Here is a 24359-nt window from a genome sequence, read left to right as displayed (position 1 = left end):
CAGCTATAGTAATCAAGACAATATGGTATTGGCATAAAATCCGAAATATAGATCAATGGAAGAAGATAGAAAGCCCAGAGATAAACCCACACACCTATGGTCAAGTAATCTATGACAGAGGAGGCTAGGATATACAATGGAGAAAAGACGGTCTCTTCAATAAGTGGTGCTGGGACAACTGGACAGCTACATGTAAACAAATGAAATTAGAACAATCCTTAACACCATACATAAAAATAAACTCAAAATATATTAGACACCTAAATGTAAGATCGGACATTATAAAACTCTTAGAGGAAAACATAGGAAGAACACTCTTTGACATAAATCACAGCAAGATATTTTTTGATTTACCTCCTTGGGTAATGGAAATAAAAAGAAAAATAAACAAATGGGACCTAATGAAACTTAAAAGCTCTTGCACAGCAAAGGAAACCATAAACAAGACTAAAGGCAACCCTCAAAATGGTAGAAAATATTTGCAAACGAATCAACGGACAAAGGATTAATCTCCAAAATATATAAACAGCTGATGCAGCTTAATATTAAAAAAATAAACAACCGAATCCAAAAATGGGCAGAAGACCTAAACAGACATTTCTCCAAAGAAGACATACAGATAGCTAAGAAGCATATGAAAAGCTGCTCAACATCAGTAATTACTAGAGAATTGCAAATCAAAACTACAATGAGGTATCACCTGACACCAGTTAGAATGGGCATCATCAGAAAATCTGAAAACATCAAATGCTGCAGAGGGTTTGGAGAAAATGGAACCCTCTTGCACTGTTGGTGGGAATGTAAATTGATACAGCCACTATGGAGAACAGCATGGAAGTTCCTTAAAAAACTTAGTAGAATTACCATACGACCCAGCAATCTCACTACTGGGCATATACCGAGAGAAAACCATAATTCAGATAGGCACATGCACCCCAATATTCATTGCAGCACTCTTTACAATAGCCAGGTGATGGAAACAACCTAAATGCCCACTGACAGACGAAGGGATAAAGACGATTTGGTACATATATACAATGGAGTATATCTCAGCCATGAAAAGGAACGAAATTGGGTCGTTTGTAGAGATGTGGATGGATCTAGAGACTGTCATACAGAGTGAAGTAAGTCAAAAAGAGAAAACCAATATTGTATATTAACACATATATTTGGAACCTAGAAAAATGCTACAGATGAACTGGTTTGCAGGGCAGAAATTGAGACACAGATGTAGAGAATAAACGTATGGACACCAAGGTGGGGGAAGCAGCGGGGTGTGCGGGTCATGGTGTGATGGATTGGGAGATTGGGATTGACATGTATACACTGATGTGTATGAAATGGATGACTAATAACCTTCTGTATAAAAAAGTAAAGAATTTTTTTAAAAAAAAGAAAATAACACTGTTAGTTTCTCCTCCTCATCTCATCAGGGACAACCTGGGTGGTAAAGTGGCAAGAATGCCCTCTCTCCACCACAACAAATGGGGTGCCTCATCAGCTCCAGGTGAGCTGGGGATTGATGGACACCTCCATGTCTCAGCTTGGCTCGACACTGGTCAAAAAGGCTTGGATTACTCTCAGAATTGGCAAAACTTCAAAGCATCCTGAATTGGGGTACTGTTTTTGCAGAATGAAAGTCAACCCAGGGTCCTGAGGCAGCTCTGTCTCCTGTACAGTTAGGTTATTCAGGAGTGGTCTCACTTGGTTAGAGAACTTTAACAACACAGCCCCTCACATACTGCTTTTCGAACACAGTAAGAGTCTAATGGGTGTATTTATCTGTGGTGGGGAGTTAGAGGGCAGATGATGGAGAAGGTAACAAAAGGCATACTTTTAGAAGTAATTACCAGTTCTGTGGGTCTAGGGGGAACAAGTATACAGGTACTAGTGGTTGTCCCAGTTTTATCTTTCAAGAGGACTGTCGTGTCAGGAGGATATCATGGGGCACAAGAACTTTTTACGTCTCAAGGAAATTGTATTAAAGATTTATGATCTCAAGAGCAATTTCCCCTGTGTTGCCTGTACCCCCATCATTCTGTGACTCTCTCTCACTCCACTGTGCTGTTTCTTGAATTCTCTTTTTCTCATGAGACTGAGAGCCCCAGGACTGCAGGGATGGCACTGGCTTGTTCACCGCGGTGCCCTTGCACCTGGCACAGAACCCATAACCTGAAAAGGGTGCTTGAGAAAACATTCCAGAATTTGAAACCCGGATGTCATTCTGGCTCCTTGGTATCTACCTTCCCAGGCAGTGGCCCTCCTATGGCAATGCGTCTGCAGAACCCTTTCACATATTTAATCCGTGTATGAAATTTCCCTTTGTCATCTGTTTCAAGCAGCACTCAAATGGTTTTAAAGATAAATAAGATAAAAAGTTTAAAAAATACATGTTGCCTTTTAACAACAAAAGAAGTTGTTTCACAGAGACCTGTAAAGTCAAGAAAAAATATATATATATCGTTACTGATACCCCTTCACATGTGTCTGAAATGTGTTCCTAAAGAGATTACTTATGTGAAGCACATTCCAAATAAGGCATTCTGTTTTCTCCAGAAAGCAATTCTGACTTCTGAACGTGGCAGTTTCTCCAGGGAAGGGTGGGGATATCCGAAGCAGTGGCAGAGTGATGCTGAAGCGGAGGCAGAGCAGGGAGGGGAAAGAGTGGGGAAGAGCTGAGCAGGGACCTGGAGGCTCTCCTGCAGAGGAGGAGGGGAGGGTGGGGGAGGGAAACTGATTGCTCCCCTGCCTCTGCTATCATCACCCTTTCCTCCTCCCTCTGCCACCACCTGGAAGAACGGGCTGCTTGAAACCCAAAACACTGCAAAAAATGATAGCCATTTCCCTGGGTGGACCCTCAAAAGCCTTTTGTCACTGATAAGGTAGCAAATCCTTGTGGATGATCCCATGTTTTTTTAAACACAGACAAATAGAACAGCATATATGTGTTTATGTACCCATCAAAAAAGACCTTGAAGAATACACATCAAAATATTAACAGTGATTCCCCCTGGGGAATGGGAAGGAGAGTGGAAGGGATCAGGAAATAATACTTTCTGCTTTATACATCTCTCTATTATTTGGATTTTTTTCCAACCAGCATGTATTTTTTTTTTTATATTAGAAAAACACAGAAACCTGTTTGGCATAATGAAAATATGGCACATTGACTTGCTCTATTGTCCTCTGGGTGTATTCTAATAAAGATTTTGACATAAGATTCATAGGACCTAGAAGCTGATATTCAGAAGGAATTGTTTTCTAATCTCTATTGTTTGCTTGATAAATTCTTACCAACAACAGTCTGGATTTCCTTCATTATTGCCTCTTCAACTTGGGGGTGCTTTGCAATGAGAAGCATCATGAAAAACACAGAGACGGACATGGTGTCTGGTGCTGCGATCAGCATTTCCAGTACGCACTGGTTCACATTCTCTCTTGTCAGGTCACCACGTTTCTGAACAATTGAAAGCAGGGAGAAACATTAGCAACGTGAATGAACGGTTCAGAACAGGAGGGGAGGTGGCACTCAAGGATTAATAACCTCAATAAAATGAAATCATAGAAATTATATGTCTCTGAGTCTGATGATGGACATTTGCATTAACAATCTTCATCTCAAAGCTGAAGAAGTTAACGAAATATCTGTGTGTTTAGTGTCTTTGTATTCCCCAGTTTTCATATTTTTATTGTGCAGAAACACAGAAGTTTCAGTCTTAAAGGTCAATCTTACCTGACTGTCTAATAGGGGGCTATTGGATTGGGCATTATAGAAATACTGGAGCATATAGTCAAAGCAGAAACATGCAACAATTAACAGGAGAGAATTTTTAGACACTGATACAAATAGTCATACACGTATGTTGTGTGGGAATTATGGTTCAGGTCTGTACCTCAGCCAAAATCAACTCAGTGGCGAAATCCATTGAGTCTTCCAGTTTCTCTGCTATGAAAATCCTGCGTCTTTTTTTTTCTACCAGAATTTCCATTTCCTCTTTCAGCTCCTCGCTGGAAAAAACAGTGTAAATATTATCTACTTGTACACAGATATGACATCTAGATAAATGGATTTGTTTGCCATGTTTAGAAATAAAATGATCTGCTTTAGTGGAATCCATTACTGCTCATGAATAACTGAATTTATACTTAATTCTTCACAGATATTCTTAAATTACATACACATTATATCATGTTAAGGGACCAGAGTTAGCCCATATATCTCGGCAGTGGTAGCGAAATCAAGGCTGTAACTAGTTAAGGGTTAAAAACTGGTACCAAATGGCTAAATCCAATTATGTTTTCTGCTATTTGATTGGGCCAGCACAGTGCTTAAGTTAAACATCAAAAACCAAAGCCAGTGAATGCCTTTAGTGGGAGCATGCACTCTCTAGTCTGCCATGGGCACCTCCATTTCCTGTGTCTTACATCCACCCAGCCCACTTTTATCTGCATAGTTTCGAAGACTATTGAGTTTGAGGTTCCTCTTCTACACAGGAAGTATTTTTCCTGATATTTATCTCATCCCTTGCAGTTTCTGCCTCATAGTAACACTAAGTAAATATTTATTGAATGAATGACTGGCTGCATCAATATGCATATGCGTTTTGACAGTGTGGAGGAGGGAAAAACACCTTCGACAAAGGGTCAGGTTCTGGTCCAGGTTGTTGTCATTCCACGTAACCTAGTTTAAGTCTCTGAGTTTTATGTCTCTTTTAAAGTGAAGGGATCAGCCTAGATGAACAATAAGGCCACCTTGAGATCTCAATTCTGTTATCTTTGACTTTGTCTTTAAGTGTATTACTTCACGTATAATTGTATTGTTCCCCAATCTCAGGGAACAGTATTCTGTATTATGTTAAATGTACAGTAAATCTTTCTTTGAAATTCTTGTTGACACAGTTGCCTACATGCTTAAATACTCTGTTGACCTAAATAGCCTCTATGTTTACTCCCGTTCAGCAGGAAAAGTAATGGAGGATTCTTTAAGATACCTCCTATCTTTTTTTTTTTTTTTTTGCGGTACGCAGGCCTCTCACTGTTGTGGCCTCTCCCGTTGCGGAGCACAGGCTCCGGACGCGCAGGCTCAGCGGCCATGGCTCACGGGCCCAGCTGCTCCGCGGAATGTGGGATCCTCCCGGACCGGGGCACAAACCCGTGTCCCCTGCATCGGCAGGCGGACTCTCAACCATTGCGCCACCAGGGAAGCCCAAGATACCTCCTATCTTTAAAAGTTTTTTGGGGGGGCATCTCAAGGAAGATGTTTAAACATTCTGAGAGATATTCTTCAGGGTAGTATTTTCATTGTGTCATTCTAAATAAGGATGCCTACTATTGTGTATCTCTGTGAGTATGCTTTATAGGCGTGCACACAAACACACACACACACTCACCATTCCAGATATACAGCAGGGATATATTCACGTTTATTCATTTACCTGCCCATCCATTTGTTCAGCAAATATTTGTTGAGTATCTCCTACATTTATTCAATAGTGGGCTAGAATGCTCATAGTATTCCTACCTAAGCAGTGGCCCCCAAATGGCCTGGGATGTATTGAAATGCCCCTAGACTTTGAATTCCTAGAGAATTTCTTGATGGAGCTGCATCCACTTCTAAGCATCTCCTTCCTCCCTGGGACAGAATCAGGGGCCTGTGAATATCCACTGGTATTCCTCCTATTCAGGTTAAAATTTGCTTCTGCTTAAATGTATGTATTTGAATTTGTATGTCATTAAAAACAAGGAGAATCGAGTTAAATGTCAGTTTCCAGGAAATAGGAAGTCCGTGACTTACAAATTATATTGCAAGAATTCCTCTGTTTGTATGAAAATAATGGTGGCTGGGCTCCTAGTCCAGGCCACAAACACTTACTTAATGTATTCTGAGACTGAAAAGCCTACATTTGATGAAACAAAATGTAGAAACAATACTGTTCTAATATTGGGAATTCAAAGAGGGAAAATACAAAATTGAATAAATAGGGATGGAAGTAGATGTCCCAGAAACCTTTACATAAATATAATTTTTAAAATATTAGTATGAAAGACAAATTCCATATGATCTCTCTTATATGTGGGACCTTAAAAAAAACACTAACTAAAGGAGAAATCCCAACCTCAGTTTTACAAGAAGAGATTGGTGATTGCCATGGGTGCTGGGAGTAGGTTGGGTGTGAAATGGGTGAAGGGGGTCAAAGGTACAAACTTCCTTTCAGTTATATGATCAATAAATCATGGGGATGTAATGTACAGCATGGTGACTACAGTTAATATACAGTATTGCATATTCAGAAGTTGCTAAGAGAGTAGATCTTAAAAGTTCTCATCACAAGGAAAAAGTTTTGTAACTATGTATGGTGAAAGATGTTAACTAGATTAATTGTGATGAACATTTCTCAATATATTCAAATATTGAATCAGGCTGTACACCCAAAACTAACATAATGTTATATGTCAATTATGCCTCAAAAAAAGTATCGGCATTATTGCAAAGGCATGCAGGGGAAGAAGATTAAAAGATTTCTCTAGGTTTTTACTGCTCTAGATCAGAGGAGATAGTACATAGTGAACTAACCATTGGCAAATTTATATAGAGAGGGAATGTTGTTGAGATAATTTTAAAGAAACCAAAGAGAAACTGTTATACAGTTTCATGTTATAAGTTTCTATGGGCCTGCTGACCATACTGAAGCTAAACTAATAAACAAGTTTAACTGCGGACCAGTAAGACGCTTTAGATAACCACAGTTTCTGACAGCAGTCAAGAGATGAACCATTTATCTCATCGATTCAAGTCACAATAAGCTCCAGTAGAAACAAAGAGAAATGTTTAAAGGACCAAGTGTCCAAATCATCCACCTGATACTCATCATCCGCTTGAAATATACAAAGCAACATCAAGCTGACTTCCTGGAGACTAATATTACTGAATTTCAAAACACGCAAACAGGATGAAGTTAGCTCTTCAAACAAGTTTGGGAAATTGTAGAGATGGAGAATTTAATATAGTCAGGGACATCTGGGAAAGATATGAACAGAGGGATGGGGAAAGCTAACATGTTTACTACCTACTGTGTGTCATGCTTTGTGCTGATTGCCCTACATAGAGGATCTCATTAACCTATATTGCCACCACGGAGGATATGTTATATTTTATTTCAAAGAACTTCCCAAGGACATTTGGTTACTAAGTGGTAGAGATAGGATACAAACCAGGTCTGTCTACCTCTAGATCCCCTGTGCTTTCCACTGGTGGTTAGAGGTGGCATGTATAGTGGCTGGCTACTTACACTCTTAAAAACCCATTGATAATCCAGTAGGTCGCTGGGCATTTGTCTCGTCTTCTGCTAGACTAGTCTGAGATCAAAGCAAAGCCATTTAACGACAGTTTTAGGATCCCCCAAAGATGTAAGATGCATAACTAAACAAACAACCCATCTTATAAAAGTTAATCATGAAAAAATTCTCTTGCAACTACTGTCAGTGCTTACAAGTTGAATTAAGTTAAATTCATTCAGAAGCAACACAACAATAAAATGATTGATTTTTCCAGACATGCAAAGAGAATTTTGACTAATAATAAGGATAGGTTCAGCCAACCCCTCTTCAACTCAAAATACACGGCAGTGTCCTAATTCCAGAGATGGAGCTCTCAGCCTCCTAGGGGAAAACTGCCCTGGGCCAAAGTCTTCCTTTCCTCTGTGGTCTGGCCACATGCTGCCAAATTGCTGTAAGAAATGCTTCGCCAGCAACTTAACAGCTCCCCTGCGGTTCTGGAGAGGAGAAAGCTTGCCGAAGAGGCCAGCAATAACTAAGACACAACACAGATCAATCCAATCTCAGCAATAAAAATTCCAAAATATGTTACTTACACAGACTTTTCATACTTTCTGCAGAGCCAAGAAATCTTAAAGAAGGTGTCTGGTTTGAGAAGGAGAGCTTGCCATGCATCAAAATAACCCTGGATTTTAACCACGATAGCCCTTTCTGGAAAAACAGAAAAAGATCAGAACAGATGAGCAAAAATGCGAGCCCAAGAATGGTACACTGCTCAGAGAAAATCCCCTGTAGACTCTCCTACCATCTGGGACTCTAAGCAGGGCAAGGTTCCACCTTCACTGGGTGTTTCAGCCAGAAGAATGCCACTAAACAAATCAACACTAATTTATTCTGCTTGACATCTAAATTGGCCACGTTAACCAAAGATTTGCCAGTTTTCAAGTTTGTGCTAGAGACACAGCCTAGAATCTCACATCCTTCTCCATGGCTGAGCCTCCAAATCCCTCCTGTTTTCCTGACTATGGGAAATAAGTAATTAATGCTGTTACGGGCTCAATTCTGGCACCTGGAAAGGCAAAAAGCCATGCTGCTCTGCTGTTTATATTTCAGTCCAGAGTGTAGAATTCATCTTGGAATTTTCAGTGCCTTGTCCTGAGTCTTGTGCACAGTCAGATCTTAACAGATGTTCTTGAATTAAACTGAATACTAGAAAAAAGAAAACCCCTGCTTTTTTCAAATTATATACAAGAGAAGGGAAGAGACATGAAGATGCAGAAACTGCAGTTCACAGAAATGAAGAAGCTTGCCCAGCACCATACAGCCAGAGTGGCAGGAAGTCCCTAGGCTGGAGCTCGATTCTGTTTGACCTCAGGGCCATGTCCTTTCCTCTTCGGTGCACTGAGTCCCTCAGGCCAAATGAGAGTTTAACAAGGACCCGGTGATCAGAGGGAAATACACATAAGTCTGTATGGGTTATGCAGGTTCTTAGACTGCAGTCTGTATCCATAAGTTAACAGAGAGCTGTACAATTCCCTTTACTTGATCCCTCCTAAGAATCAAGGCCAGTGGGGAACCAAAGAGCAGGGACTTCTAAAGTAGGTACCTGTCATACCTTAGGAGAGATGTGCGTGGAACAGGCAAACAGGACTTTCAGAGTCCCTGTGTGAAAGGGGATGAGGCAAGAGGCTGTGACTTTCAGAGTGAATGGGGCTCCCATCCTAATGTCAATCAGATGGGGTTCCTATGACTGGTAAGGAATCATTAAAGAGCTGGGGAGATGAGGCGAGGAGAGTGGAGCAGAGAAAGGGAGGGCTTGTCGCTTGTCTGCTTGTCCAGACGTGGTCAATCAGGGAGCAGGTGTGATAGCTCAGTTGGTCTGGGCAAGTGTGAAACTCGTGCCTTGTTCTTATGGTTGTGATGTTCTTCCCTCAGATCTGCACGTGGCTCATGGTCACACTTCATTTGGGGCTATTTTCACACATCGTCTCCACAGAGGCCTTCCTGACCACCCTTTCTCTCCACAAGAGCTTCAGCCTCCCACTGACCTCCCCCTTCACTTTCTAGCCCTTTGCCCTACTTTTTTTTTTAAGGCACTTATTATAGCCTAATTTAATACTAGATAGTTAATTGTTCATTGTCCATATACCCACTAGGATGTAAACTCTTTGAAGGCAAGGACTTCGTCTTGTCCACTGGTCTATCCCCAGAACCTAAGCCTGGCATAAAATAGGCAATCAATAAATATTAGTTGAATGAATGTATGAATCAATGAACACTGCTAGAAATCAAGTCAGGAGAAATTACATTAAGCTGACAGCAGCAGAATGGAATGGATCCACATGATTAATGTTTGTTCTCTTGTTGGCGGTAGAGTTGCATGTATGTGTTTAATATTTGTTTCTGTAATATAGTGAGGAAAGCAGTTTCTTGTGTGAGACATCTTGCCAGGATTGTTGTAAATGCTAAGTGACAAACTTTATGTGAAGCAACTTTTTATACTGCTTGGCACATAGTAGATACTAAATTTATGTTAGTTATCATCATCATTTCCAGCAGTCTCAGTACCCTTATCATCATATAGAGTCAAAATTTTCATACTTAGTGGCTTTGAGGGAGAGGTGTGTATGTACATTTATGTGTGTGTGTAGATAGATGGAATGTGTATATGTGTTTGTGTGTGTATATATGTAACTATATATACAATGCCCAAAAGAATGGTTGGTAATGGTTAAATACATAGGTTTGGTGGTAGGATATATTTATGACTAAATCACATGATCGCATCTGTTAAGTTTCAGCTGTGGGTAGAATCCTATTTCCTAGAGCAATGAAGAGAGATACAAAAGAAATAGAAGATGGCCCCTGCTGTGGATATTTATGACCTTATAAGTGAACAAGGCAGACATACCAGGAAAAATATTTGGGAATACTTAGAAGGGTTTAAAGAAGAGCAGTGTACAAAAGAGCATATCTTTGCTTGAGTCTGTTATCCTTCTTATGCCCTGTTTAATACAGGGCTGAATGTCAAGTCATAAGAATGAAAATTTCAGGGCTTCCCTGGTGGCGCAATGGTTGGGAGTCCACCTGCCAGTGCAGGGGATATGGGTTTGAGCCCTGGTCTGGGAGGATCCCACATGCCGCGGAGCGGCTGGGCCGGTGCGCCGCAGCTGCTGAGCCTGCACTCTGGAGTCCGCGGGCCACAACTGCTGAAGCCTGCCTGCCGCGGATGCTGAGGCTTGCGTGCCAGGGGTCCATGCTCTGCAGCAGGAGAGGCCACAGCAATGGGAAGCCCGTACACCGCAATGAAGATTGGCCCCTGCTCGCCACGGCTAGAGGAAGCCCGCGCACAGCAACGAAGACCCAACACAGCCAAAATATATATATATATATATATATATATATATACATATATATATATATATATATATTAAAAAAAGTGAAAATTTCAGTACCGTCCAAGGGGATCCCCAGGAAGAGCTTGTTAGAGGTGTCCAGCATTATGCGCCGCATGAGGGTCAACACATCCACATAGCCCAACTCGTTGCGGACCTCCTCCAGCCTGTCCAGATGCTTGGTGATGGAATCAGCACAGATGGTCACCATGCGCACCAGGCTGGGGCCAGACAAAGCTGAAGGGTACACGTCAGAGTGAGCCACCTCCAACTCCAGGGCATACAAACTATCAGGCAATTTTGGCTTTTTACATTTGGAGCTTAACTGACCACAGATTTTTATTCAATAAATGGGTGGAAATTTTCATATTCTTTTCATTTATCTATATTCTACTAATTGTCTACTAGAAAGTATCAGTTTTATGATTAAAAATGAATGAATGAATGACAAATCTTTTCAAAACAAATGATTCAAAATTAAACTTTTATTCTACCTATGACAAATCATTTGTGAGATTGCAAATGAAACATTTAGTATTTGTGATCATAAATTACAAATTAGTAATTTTCTATATTATGTACATTTCTCTCTAAAGAAGGTTTGGATTTCACTTGGGTGATATTTTATATTTCAGTGGGTGGCAGAATATTGCTACAGAACTATTCAAATTGGATCTTACCTTTCAGATCTAAGGGGCTTCCTGTTTAATTGTAGTTCATATGTGTAAAGTCCTAGTCTTATAAATTACCAAATGTACCCTTCTCTTAGTTTTGGTTTCTCTTCAAACTACATCCAGATTTATTGTACTCAATCAATGTCTTATCAACAAAACAAAACTTTGTTGGTTGAACAGTCTTCTTCACAGGACTGGGAACACTGGGGACAGTGATAACCTATTAGCATTGTACTTCAAGTCCATAGTACAGGGTGGCCCTCGATATATATTTGTCAAAAGGAGGAATGAATGAATGAGTGAATGAATAGATGAATAAATGAATGAAACCAGGTAGAGTGAACTGGCTCTGATCTCTCTCTTTCTTGGCTCCTGACCATCTGAGCATCTAGTGGTCCTAATGGTAGGTGGTCTAACATGCGTTTAACTCTTAAAGTCCTCCTTTCTCTGTTTGTTCAAGGTTGCTCTAAGCTTTCTTTAGGAGTAATCTCTCTTTTTTATGTCTTTTTTATTCAGACTTGCTGTTAAAGTCAGAGCCCTCAAACAAAACAAATCAGCTGTGCTGCAGAAGCCCCTGAAGGCACACTTGGCAAATAAGAAAGGAAACCTGGTGAGTGGTCCTAGAGTCTAAGCATTTCCACCCATGTATAAAAAGGGAGTTTGGGTTGGCAACATACTTTCTGACTTTAGGAGGGACCTGGAGATATGAAAGGCCAGGATGCTGTTTCCTGGGAGACTGTCAAAATCACAAGTGAGATAAATGATTCCTCAGTGAATCAATCCTTTGCATGGAAGTGTTGGCTTTGTTTATCACTCCCAGACTGATGCATGATTTGCCACTCCCAGACTGATGAATGATTTGCCTCTATGTTCAAGAGCTTGAAACCACATTTCAAATGTATAAACCACATTTCAAACGTATAAAAGGAATGGGGAGCCTCTAGAACCTGGAAAAGGCGAGGAAACACTTTCTCCCTAGAAGCTCCAGAAAGGAACACAGGCTTGCCAGTGCCTTGATTTTAGCCCGGTGAGACCCATATCAGACTTTTGACCCATAAAACTGTAAGATAATGAATGTGTGGTTTGAAGCCAAAGGCTTCCATTCCAGCAGCATATAGTAAAGGGGGAAATCACTAGATAAGGAGGTTTGTAATCCAGTCTCTGCTCCTCCATACCTGGCTATGTTGCCTGGAGGAAAAATCACAAGCTCTCTAGAAATGTACTCTTTAAGTATAAAACTCAGAGTCTGGATGAAATGACATATACAACTCTTCTCAGTTCTAAAATTCTGTAATTTATTTGCAAATTGCTATCTTAAGACATCTGGGATGTCAGCCAATGATTCAGCAAACATGTTAGTTATGCTAAATCAACTATATGGCTGACATACTAAGTTCTTAACTGAAGTGATCTTAAGTATGTAGGGTGCCAATTCTCCTTCACATTCATGAAATTGTGGGTCAACAAGAAGGACAGGGTTTGTGTTGGGTGAATACGTAGGCTCTGGGATTGTATCCTGTGCTACCATTTGCTATTGGTGGAAACTTGGGCAAGCTATTTAAACTCTTTATGCCTCAGTTTTCTCAGTTGTAAAATGGAGGTGATAAGGGTATTTAACACATGGGGTTGCTGTGGGATTAAAGTTATCAAGGGCTTAAACAGTGCCTACTACATAGTACATGTATAATGAATGTTAGCTCTTACTATTTCAAAACTGTGAAGCAGCAGAAGTTAAAAATGATTTCAAGAAGGCATATTCATAGACAAAAGAGCAGAATGTAGCTGGACATCTGAATACCTTTCATAAAATAAGTTCTAACAGCTTTCCAGAGGACTGGATTGTTGTTAAATATGATGCCTTTCTCATGCATGCCAATGCACTGCAACCCAAGTTTGCTGCCGAATCGGGATGTGTAGTGATTGTGCTTCATTACATGGAACACACTTGAGGACCTGCAGAGAAAGCAAACCTTGGGGTTACTTGTTGAGGGTCAGGAGAACTCAGTGTGATGAGTTTGCCTACCAGGTGGCTCTCATACCAAATGCCTGTTGATCTAAATGCAATGCATAATTTCTAGTATTCAGATTAAATAAGCACTTGTGTTAGCACAAGAACCTCCTTCTCCAGTTGAAACATTTCTACATACTAGCTCTCTGTTTGAGCATCCCTAAAGATCGAACACACACACACAGTTATTCGTTATTTCACCTTGTCTAACTCCAAGTCACTAAAATACGACCCTCTAACGTTATCAAAGCTGCAAGCCTGTAAGAAACTGAACCCTCCACACCACCATATTCCTGAGAGCCTCCAGCACCCAAGCAGTCCCTCTCTAGACAGTGCTCCCCATGCAGAAATGAGCCTCATAATCGGAAGTTGCTGGAGTAACTGAAGTCTTATCTCTTTAGTTTGGAAGCAGCAGTTCTGCCTTGTACCATCCATCTCCCAGAGGCTCTAATCAGGCCTGGCCCCTCCAGGGTAGTATCATTCTAGGACTGAAGGACATCTCCTGGGCACCTCTGGCCCTGGGCTTGGCTGGCTGGGCTGGGCCTGGAAGGCTCTCTGTGGTGGTGACAGCAGCTGTCTTGGGGCTCTGCATCCATCATGATTCATCGAGGTCTCCAGGGTCACAGAGTTCTCCCAGGACATAGGACACGCTGAGCCATTAGATAGCCCTTGCTGTGGCAACCCTGGAGCCTTGCCAGGAACCCAGGCTTCCTTGAACTTCCTGGTTCCTCTTCCACTGCTCTGCCCTCTATTCCCACCCCCAGGCCCGGCTCTTAAGGCCTGAGCTGGGCCTTCAGAGCAAGTAGGAAGGAGCAGGCAGCCCCTCCCCACCCATGTCCTCCTTCAGGACTTGCTTCCTGCCCCAAATCCTACTCTAATTGGGGTATGATAAGGCAATGAGCATTATAACATGTTGTAAAATCCTAGCTGAAGATGTCATGGGACCTCCATGTGTGAGGAGAATATTGTCTTCTTAGGACAGTGGTACAGAATTCTACTGCAGAGAGACTCACTTTGTTGAGAAGACGTTTTATTAAGATTGATTATAAATTAGGCTATGGCGTTGGAAGTATAAATGAATCATTTAAATAATTTAACATTTGAGAGCATAAAGGAGAAATGGATAGTTAGTCTCTTCAGGATAAAAGGTGGGGTGGCTTTATTTCATGTATTGTATTTTCAATACGCAAATCGAGATACTTCAATTTGTATTCCAGGGAATTAATTTGACTGATACATATATAAAATTTTGTCCTGAAATTCTTATTTAATTAATAGACTTCAGAATTCTAGCTATTCGTACCATCCCCTAAATCACTCTATAATCAAAGCAGCAAGTAATTTGTATACTCTTTACTCACAAACTCAGATCTACAAATTTTGAGTGATTAGTTGACAGATAGAATGCTATTTTTCTGCTCTGACCTTTAGAGCTTTTGAGTATATCATAAAACACATTGGTCTGTCCATATGTTTTGAGGAATTAATGGACAATTAAAAACTTCAACCGAATTAAATGTTAGTTAATAAAGAGCGAACAATTAAGTCAGTTGTCCTTTAGGGGGCGCCAACATCTCAGTTATCCTGAGACAGAGGCTCTGACTTGGCAAAGAACAAAGTAGGGAAGACAGAAGTGATACAGCAAGCAAAGTGTCACCAAGGATGAGCAGTTTAAAATAAGGTCACTTATCAAAAGTAGGCTGGCTTTATCTAACTGGAGTAAATCAGGAAATTGAAGAAGGTTGGTGACGAACTAGGGATGTCAGCCCAGAGCTCCCCTGATATTCAGGAGAACACTAGAGATCTCCTTCCCACAGTGTCGACTGGCCTGTAACACCAGGTGAGGGAGTTGTTACATTGACTGACTGAGTGACTGACTGGCTGGGAGAGTGAGGACTTCTTACCACTGAGGAGAGACAGAGTGAGTCCCCAAGCTCAGAAGGGACAGTGGGTAGTGTAAGATGCCTGATCCCTGGGGTCATTATTCTTCTTGAAATGTGACTGAAGTCAAAAGACATCCCCAAAGATGGCAAACCTAATGTCTCTTCAAGATGAAAAGTAGCCAGGAAGTAAGTCCTTAGGTGGTAAAGAAAAAGCCACCCTCCCGTTCTGAGTTCAAAGAACTCACACACCTGTGGTCAGGTTCAAGATTGATGAGTACTAGAAATAGAGGGGAGACAATCAATGGAATATTTGGTACCAAACATTTAAAAACACGTGCCTTGTGTAGACCTGTTCTGTGCCTGTGACTTACACTCCATCAATCGTACCCCATTTTCCCTGTCCTTTTCCCTCTATCCTTACCCAGGTTTGATACTGAGGTCACGGCAAGAGAAAAAGAATCTTTGTAACAAAGAGATCTGACTGTAACCACCCTAAGCTGATCAAATTTAGTATCACTAATACGAGACCACCTTTCCCGGTCTCTTGATGTGATGCAATGTGAAGTGCCTAGGACTAACAGGAAGGTATTATTACACAACAATTAACCTGAATTGAATAGAGCCTATAGACCTAGTGTTCCGTTTATAAGCAATACCAGGAATAGAAGAATATGTTCAATGACACCATAATGAGACACTGAGAGAGATTTGGAATGTGGGACATCCTGTAAGACAACTGATGTGGTCTCTTCAGAAGGTCAAGGTCGTGGGGAAAAAGGGCGGAGGACTGCTCTTCTAACTTTCCTGTTAGAAGAACTAGAAGAACTTTTCTTACTAGAAAGTTGGAAAAATATTTTCTTGTCGATCTTTAGAGTCTCTCCTTTTCATGCATCCTCAAGTCCCTTGGCCCTTTGCTTACTTTGTCCTAATTGCCTGGTAAAACCTCAACCCTGGCTAAATCCAACTCTCAGTTTAGCTTACTCTGTGCTTACACCTGGCAGCTGAATGGGGCCAGGGAAAAAACTATACATGCACATGGACACAGACACACACACACACACACACACAGGTCTCAGTTAAATTCAAGTGGGCCCATATATGACAAACCCACAGCCAACATCGTCCTCAATGGTGAAAAACTGAAACCATTTCCACTAAGATCAGGAACAAGACAAGGCTGCCTACTCTCACCACTCTTATTTAACTTAGTTTTGGAAGTTTTAGCTTCAGCAATCAGAGAAGAAAAGGAAATAAAAGGAATCCAAATTGGAAAAGAAGAAGTAAAGCTGTCACTGTTTGCAGATGACATGATACTATACGTAGAGAATCCTAAAGATGCTACCAGAAAAATACTAGAGCTAATTAATGAATTTGGTAAAGTAGCAGGATACAAAATTAATGCACAGAAATCTCTGGCATTCCTATACATTAATGATGAAAAATCTGAAAGTGAAATCAAGAAAACACTCCCATTTACCACTGCAACAAAAAGAATAAAATATCTAGGAATAAACCTACCTAAGGAGACAAAAGACCTGTGTGCAGAAAATTATAAGACACTGATGAAAGAAATTAAAGATGATACAAATAGATGGAGAGATATACCATGCTCCTGGATTGGAAGAATCAATATTGTGAAAATGACTCTACTACCCAAAGCAATGTACAGATTCAATGGAATCCCTATCAAACTACCATTGGCATTTTTCACAGAACTAGAACAAACAATTTCAAAATTTGTTTGGAAAAACAAAAGACCCCGAATAGCCAAAGCAATCTTGAGAACAAAAAACGGAGCTGGAGGAATCAGGCTCCCTGACTTCAGACTATACTACAAAGCTACAGTAATCAAGACAGTGTGGTACTGGCACAAAAACAGAAAGATAGATCAATGGAACAAGATAGAAAGCCCAGAGATAAACCCACGCACATATGGTCACCTTATCTTTGATAAAGGAGGCAGGAATGTACAGTGGAGAAAGGACAGCCTCTTCAATAAGTGGTGCTGGGAAAACTGGACAGGGACATGTAAAATTATGAGATTAGATCATTCCCTAACACCATACACAAAAATGAGCTCAAAATGGATTAAAGACCTAAATGTAAGGCCAGAAACTATCAAACTCTTAGAGGAAAACATAGGCAGAACACTCTATGACAAATCACAGCAAGATCCTTTTGAACCCACCTCCTAGAGAAATGGAAATAAAAACAAAGATAAACAAATGGGACCTAATGAAACTTCAGAGCTTTTGCACAGCAAAGGAAACCATAAACAAGACCAAAAGACAACCCTCAGAATGGGAGAAAATATTTGCAAATGAAGCAACTGACAAAGGATTAATGTCGAAAATTTATAAGCAGCTCATGCAGCTCAATAGCAAAAAAACAACTCAATCCAAAAATGGGCAGAAGACTTAAATAGGCATTTCTCCAAAGAAGATATGCAGACTGCCAACAAACACATGAAAGAATGCTCAACATCATTAATCATTAGAGAAATGCAAATCAAAACTACAATGAGATATCATCTCACACCAGTCAGAATGGCCATCATCAAGAAATCTAGAAACAATAAATGCTGGAGAGGGTGTGGAGAAAAGGGAACACTCTTGCACTGCTGGTGGGAATGTGAATTGGTACAGCCACTATGGAGAACAGTATGGAGCTTCCTTAAAAAGCTAAAAATAGAACTACCATATGACCCAGGAATCCCACTACTGGGCATATACCCTAAGAAAACCATAATTCAAAAAGAGACATGTACCAAAATGTTCATTGCAGCTCTATTCACAATAGCCCGGAGATGGAAACAACCTAAGTGTCCATCACCGGATGAATGGATAAAGAAGATGTGGCACATAAGTACAATGGAATATTACTCAGCCATAAAAAGAAACGAAACTGAGCTATTTGTAATGAGGTGGATAGACCTAGAGTCTGTCATACAGAGTGAAGTAACTCAGAAAGAGAAAGACAAATACCGTATGGTAACACATATATATGGAATTTAAGAAAAAAAAATGTCATGAAGAACCTAGGGGTAAAACAGGAATAAAGACACAGACCTACTTGAGAATGGACTTGAGGATATGGGGAGGGGGAAGCGTAAGCTGTGACAAAGCGAAAGAGAGGCATGGACATATATACAGTACCAAACGTAAGGTAGATAGCTAGTGGGAAGCAGCCGCATAGCACAGGGAGATCAGCTCGGTGCTTTGTGACCAGCTAGAGGGGTGGGATTGGGAGGGTGGGAGGGAGGGAGACGCAAGAGGGAAGGGATGGGGGAACAGATATATATGTGTGACTGATTCACTTTGTTATAAAGCAGAAACTAATAAAAAAAATTCAAGTGGGCCCTTAGTGGAGCTGCCAGTTCTACTAAATTTCCCAAGTTCCTTCACTCTCGCTTTCCTGGATGACTGTTATATCCGGTCTCCTCTGTCCCCCAGTGTTGTACTTCCTCACCTTTAATTTCAGCTACAGACTTTACTTCCTATTTTATTGAGAAAACAGAAGCAACTGGAACCTCTGCAAGTCCAACCACCAGTATCAGTGCCCATATATTCAACCTTCCCTCCTGTTACTGTGGATGAACTTGCGTGTCCCTTTTCAAGGCCACGTCCTCTTGTTACCTGGACCCCCTTGTCATCTCACCTGGCACACTCCTTCTGTGTGCTGCATCAACAATTTCCTCTGTAACTCATCATTCCCATCAAAACACACATGTCCTAATATCTTGTATCTTAACAAATAAAAACTCCTTGGACCAAACATCCCTTTCAGCTCTGTTCTATTTCTCTGCCTCCTTTATGGCAAACTCCTGGAAAGAGTGTCTATACCTGCTGCCTCCAATTCTTCTCTCTCCATTCTCCACAGTGGTCAGACTTTTGCCCCCAGCACTCCATTGAAACTGCCCTTGTCAAGGTCACCCATGACCTCCCTGGTGCTAAATGCAATGCTCACATCTCTGTCCAGTCATGTGGCCCTATCTGGAGAGTTGACTATTCCATCCTCCCTGACATGCATTCTCGCCTGGCTTTCAAACCACCACACTCTCCTGGTTTTCCCTTATCTGTGTGGCTGTCCTTCTCAGCCTCCTTTGCTAGTTTCTTTTTTTTTTTTTTTGCGGTACGTGGGCCTCTCACTGCTGTGGCCTCTCCCATTGCGGAGCACAGGCTCCGGACACGCAGGCTCAGCGGCCATGCTCACGGGCCCAGCCGCTCCGTGGCACGTGGGATCTTCCCGGACCGGGGCACGAATCCGCATCCCCTGCATCGGCAGGCAGACTCCTAACCACTGTGCCACCAGGGAAGCCCTCCTTTGCTAGTTTCTGACTACAGTCGAAGGTTTGAATGGTTAGAACTTCCTTCTTAGTATCCTATTCAGCGGTACTAGGCAAGTCAAGTCAAAATATCTGAAATAGAATCCTGATTTCTCCCCATCCCAAAGTTGCTCCACCCACCTTATCTTCTATATAGCCCATATCTACCTGATAATGGTGTGGACAACCATCCTGGTTTGCCCAACTTAAAAACCCCACAACGTGGGAAATCCTCTGGTTCCAAGTAAACCAAGACAGTTGTTCACCCTACTGATAATACTATGTTTTAGCCTTTTATTGTTGGTATATTAATACTGTAACAATATATTCCTCTACAAGGGTAGGGATTTGGGAGTGATTTGTTCATGATACCTGTCGTACGTAATAAGTTCTCAATAAATATTTAATGAATGAATGGAGAGCCAATAATTTCTATGATAGTTTAGGGTCATCCAGTGCTTAGTATAGAGTAAATTCTAATAAATAAATGTATGTTACAGAATAAAAGAATGAATTTCCTATAAATTTGGAAATGACTAAAACAGGTATACAAATAATATAACCTTAATTGTTATTTTAATTGCTAACATATGGCCAAGTATCATCCTAATTATCATGTTAAATGCCAGTTCCTCTTTATGGATGCTATTCACATTCTATTTTTGATATTCGTGACAAACACATACACACATGACATATAGTGTCATGCATAACTTCTGTAGACCCTCAATAATTCAGAGCATCTCTGCCTGGGGAATCATGCATACTTTATCTACAGGTGATTAGATGGACCTCTCCCCATAGCCCCCAGTTGCTCAGGCAGAATCGTGGCAGCACTGGTGCCTGACTCCCCACCCCATCGTGCTCCAAAGTTCTGCAGCCCCCCACTTCAGAACTAAGCTGCTTGGAAAAGTTGGCCCATAATCTCTACACAGGTATAATAACTACAGACGTCAAAATTTTCAGAAGAGAAAATACCTGGCATATTATTCAAAGAAAAAGGAAGAGCTTTCTGACGTCCAGTGGGGTCTTTTTAAGAGGTATGGGTAGTTCTGGAAGGACCTGAAGAGCAGACAAGGGAAGGAGATGGGGACAAACATGTCCTATTCCTGCGGGGAGCTCATCCCTTAAGAAAATTGAGCAGCTGGGAGGCAATTAAGGAGAACACAGAGACTCCAACCAGAGAAAAAGCCTGTGAGGACAGAAAAGGGAAAGAACTGGGAAAGCTGGGGGAAGGGCAGCGTGAGTTTCATCATGTTCTCAGCGTGAATCAGCACCTGACCCTGTCAGGGTCGCTAAGGTCACTTTCCTAATTAAGACAGCAGCGTTGCTAGGTGCTACCTGCACTGTAACGAGGATCCTATTTCAGCAACTGGTCAGGGTTCCTGGGAATTTATCTGGTGATCTAAGTACCTAGTGTCTAAGAGCAATTTCTTCCTGGTCCTCTGGTCCTTTCACATGTGCTTCATTCTTCCCTCCAGGTCTAGTCTTGCACTCCCAGCACCTGAACTACACTTAAGGGTAAGAAAATTAGAACCCCTCCAACCTGCTTAGGTGTTTCCCCAACCCCAGGGAAAGGCCCTCTACTCTGGAAGCTTCTTACCTTTTTTCCTCCTCAAGGTCTGTAGCACGTTGCTATCATTTTGGGGGCTCTAAACACTACTGATGCCCAGGTCCCTCCTTCCCAGGAGACTGTAAAACTTGGGTTTGTGGCCTGGGCAGTGGGGTTTTGAACAGCTCCTTGGGTTACTTTAATATGCAGCCAGGGTGAGAAGCACTGCTCTAGATCCTGAGCTGCAGGCGTCATCCTTCATTTAAAAAGTAGTAAAAGCACATCTTTAGCAACAGACATCAAGATATCGAAATAAGTTTGTTTGGTTTTTAATATGAAAATCCCAGCCTTGATTTTTAAATATGTCCCCGATTATTAACAGACTTACTTGCTAATAATGAGGGTTTCCTCTCCACATATCCAGACTCTTACGAATTCACCATATGTCTTGTTGTAGTAATTGCAGGCACTGCCATTCCCCATCCAGAGGAACCTGAAGTAGGAAATGAGGGGTCCAATTCCCAGAAAGTAGCCAGGACCTAGGAAAGTCATCAGATCACAATCAGTATTTCTGCAACACCAAAAAGAGCAATTGCTTTAAATTAACTGCTATTCTTGTTCTTTTGACCTGGCTGTCCTTTATCTTCTGATGTATATAGGTGAATCACACACACAAAATGATTAAAACAACAACACAAGTTAACATGACACTCTTCACAGCTCCATGAGTAAAAAGTAATCCAGAGTCTACACCACTCCAGTTCCATTTGGTCTCAAGCATTTCAGTCTGAACAGACCTGAAATAGGTGTCTACTCTATTCTTGCTGTGTTAAATGGTGTCAATGAGTTTCAAATACAAGTCAATCAGTCCCTCTGGTAACAGGCACGAAAACCAGGACAAGTGACAAGCTGACAGGTCTGTCTGGCTGCCTAGTTTTGTCTGAAAACTTTGGGTTTGAAAGCACCAGTCAATGGAATGGGTGAGTTTGAATTAGTCTGTGGTTTGGGTGTCATCTTTTTAACTGTGAGAGACACGGTCTGCAAAGACAATGTCCCAACAAAAAGCATGCATTCCTTTTTTATTTCCTTCAAAAAGGATTTGGTTTAAGAAGAGAATCTTAAGCTAAATCTCATGAGACAAAATAAAGCTAAGCATTGAGGAATGAGGCAGTGTGTCTGATCAGTGTCTAGACCAGAGTCTGAGTCCAGTGATGTGGTTTTAGTGAAGAGCCGTGGCCCTTACACCCTTGCTGACGTAGGCTATGACAGAATTGTGAGGAGTGTGAATCTGGTGAGCAGCCAGGGGAGTTGCTGTTGCTTGTATCAGAGAACGAACTTGGTAGCTTGATTTTAGTGGTGGTGGTGAAAAGTACGTCAAAAGCTTGTTGGAATGGTTTTAGGAGTTTTATTGTAAAGTTATACCATTTCTGTATCTTACTCCTTTAATTCATTCTGTCAGTGAAATAGTCGTTCAGCCCAAACTCACACAACTATCTGAGACAGTACAGTGCTGATAATTTAGATAATCTAAGTTTTTGGGTGAATCATTTAAATTGGATGTCTAAGCCCAAATCTGGCAAACAAGGTTTATTCCTTAACTTTGAAGTAGCTGGGTTAATGTGGAAAAGATTATCAGGGTATTCTTTTTGCCCTTAATGGAAAGTCTGTTAATGTCTATATAACCAAAACAAGTTTGGGAGTCTTGGGGTAAAGGGGTCTTAATCTTAGGGTTGTTCTAATAACATTATATGTAGATGGTTGACTTACAGAATTTTTTATGGGACTGGGGACACATGCCTGACATGAGGAATTTTCCAAGAACCTACAAAGCCGTCTGATAATTCTGGGAATTCTGAGTTAATCTGATAGTGTAGAGTGGTGTTGTTTCTACTGGAATTATCTGGATAATTATATTATACTCTACTTTTGATTGATCCACAGAGCTTGTGGAAGATTCTTTCAGGGTGTGAGGTTCCAAAGGAGCCATAGTGTTCCCCATTTTTCTTCCACTGTCCAGGTCCCATCCAGCCCTTATGGTGGTACTCACAGCACCTCCACGCCCAACAATAAAAGAAAATGAAGCGTGGGGTAAAGAGAAGGAATAAATTCAAGAAGGGAGAGTGTAGAGGACATGGATGAGGCAAAGTGGGAGGGAGACAGAAAGGAGTACAGAAGGCATTCCAGAGACATTTTCACCTTTAGACCAAATTGGAATGAATTTAAATTAAAAAAAAATCCAAAACCTGGAATTTTACTTTGTTCCACCCCATCTAAAATTTACTTTAAAGGATACTTTTGCCAAGTCTATTTTACCAAAACAAAATGCAGACTGGAAGGGATTATCTAAGATTTTTTTAATGCTTTCATTTAACATATGCAGATAACTGGTAGAAAAATGTTCACCTGAATTCATTTGCTAATATGCCTTGGGCTTCAGCCATCTCCTCAGGTTTACTCTTCACTGTTTTGCAAAATTGTCTTTACCCTCATGGACCAAAAGCCCAAGGAAACACTCTCCTTAGATACAAAACTAAATGACTGTGTTACCTGGTATTGAGGATGTGTTTTTATAATTCCAAACCAAGAGAAGAAAGCCAGTGAGCAGCAGGATTGCAATGCTGGTAACAGGCACAACTTCGGTCACCATGCTGGTGATGTTATAATGCACTGAGTTCAGCACCTCCAGAACCATCTTGTGTTGCTTGATCTCAGGGGAAGCAATTTAAAGTCCTGTGGAAATCAGAGTGGCAGAAAAATTAGAGAATCCCCAAAGGTACATCTAGGACTCCTGTTACTTCAGAGGATGCTGTACTGTAGAGATGGGTGCTTTGTTTTATAATATGATTGGACATTTAGACAAGACAAATTTGTAGTTATCAGTCAAAACAATCAAGCCCAAGAGAGATCTTTTGGCTTGAAGTGCAGCATTTCTGACCTTAGTAGAGTCTTAGTTTTGTTTAGACACTTGGTTGGATAGAACCTTATCGTCTTGCCCTTGAACAGGTAGAGTGACTGAATTCTCAACTGAGAGCCAAATTTCTTACCAAAATACATGAAAATGAAGCTCATTGCAGAGGTGGAGTCATTCTGTGACTTCATCAGCATCTGGTTTAGGCAATCTTTTCCTCTGGAGGCCAAATCAATTTTTTTTAAAAAAAACAATCCCTCACCCGCTTCCTGTTCAAAATTACTTCCCACAAAGAGTAAGGTTTTCCAGTAAGAAGGAAAACTTCTAACTTCTCACTCTC

At 41.1% G+C, this 24359-nt stretch overlaps 1 protein-coding gene across 2 annotated transcripts in view; it reads right to left on the bottom strand.

Annotated features, from left to right (window-relative positions):
* Positions 1-23835, bottom strand: part of LOC308614148 (aromatase-like) — a gene marked incomplete at its 3' end in the record, with an annotated part of 97779 nt that extends 73944 nt beyond the window's left edge. The window contains exons 1-7 of one of the 2 annotated variants that reach the window (XM_081228335.1): positions 23659-23835; positions 21500-21650; positions 13143-13297; positions 10731-10907; positions 7872-7986; positions 3894-4008; positions 3295-3457 (exon numbers count right to left, since the gene is read on the bottom strand). In XM_081228335.1, coding sequence (XP_081084461.1) covers positions 3295-3457; positions 3894-4008; positions 7872-7986; positions 10731-10907; positions 13143-13297; positions 21500-21650; positions 23659-23803 — 1021 coding nt within the window. In that variant the 5' untranslated portion in view covers positions 23804-23835. The remainder of the gene's footprint in view (positions 1-3294; positions 3458-3893; positions 4009-7871; positions 7987-10730; positions 10908-13142; positions 13298-21499; positions 21651-23658) is intronic. The other variant, XM_081228336.1, reaches the window with a different exon arrangement.
* Between the last annotated feature and the right edge of the window lie 524 nt (positions 23836-24359).

The sequence above is a fragment of the Mesoplodon bidens genome (assembly GCF_964165515.1).
Source record: "Mesoplodon bidens genome assembly, chromosome: 3".
Taxonomy (NCBI): Eukaryota; Metazoa; Chordata; class Mammalia; order Artiodactyla; family Ziphiidae; genus Mesoplodon; species Mesoplodon bidens.
This window is presented reverse-complemented; position numbering and strand designations above follow the sequence as displayed.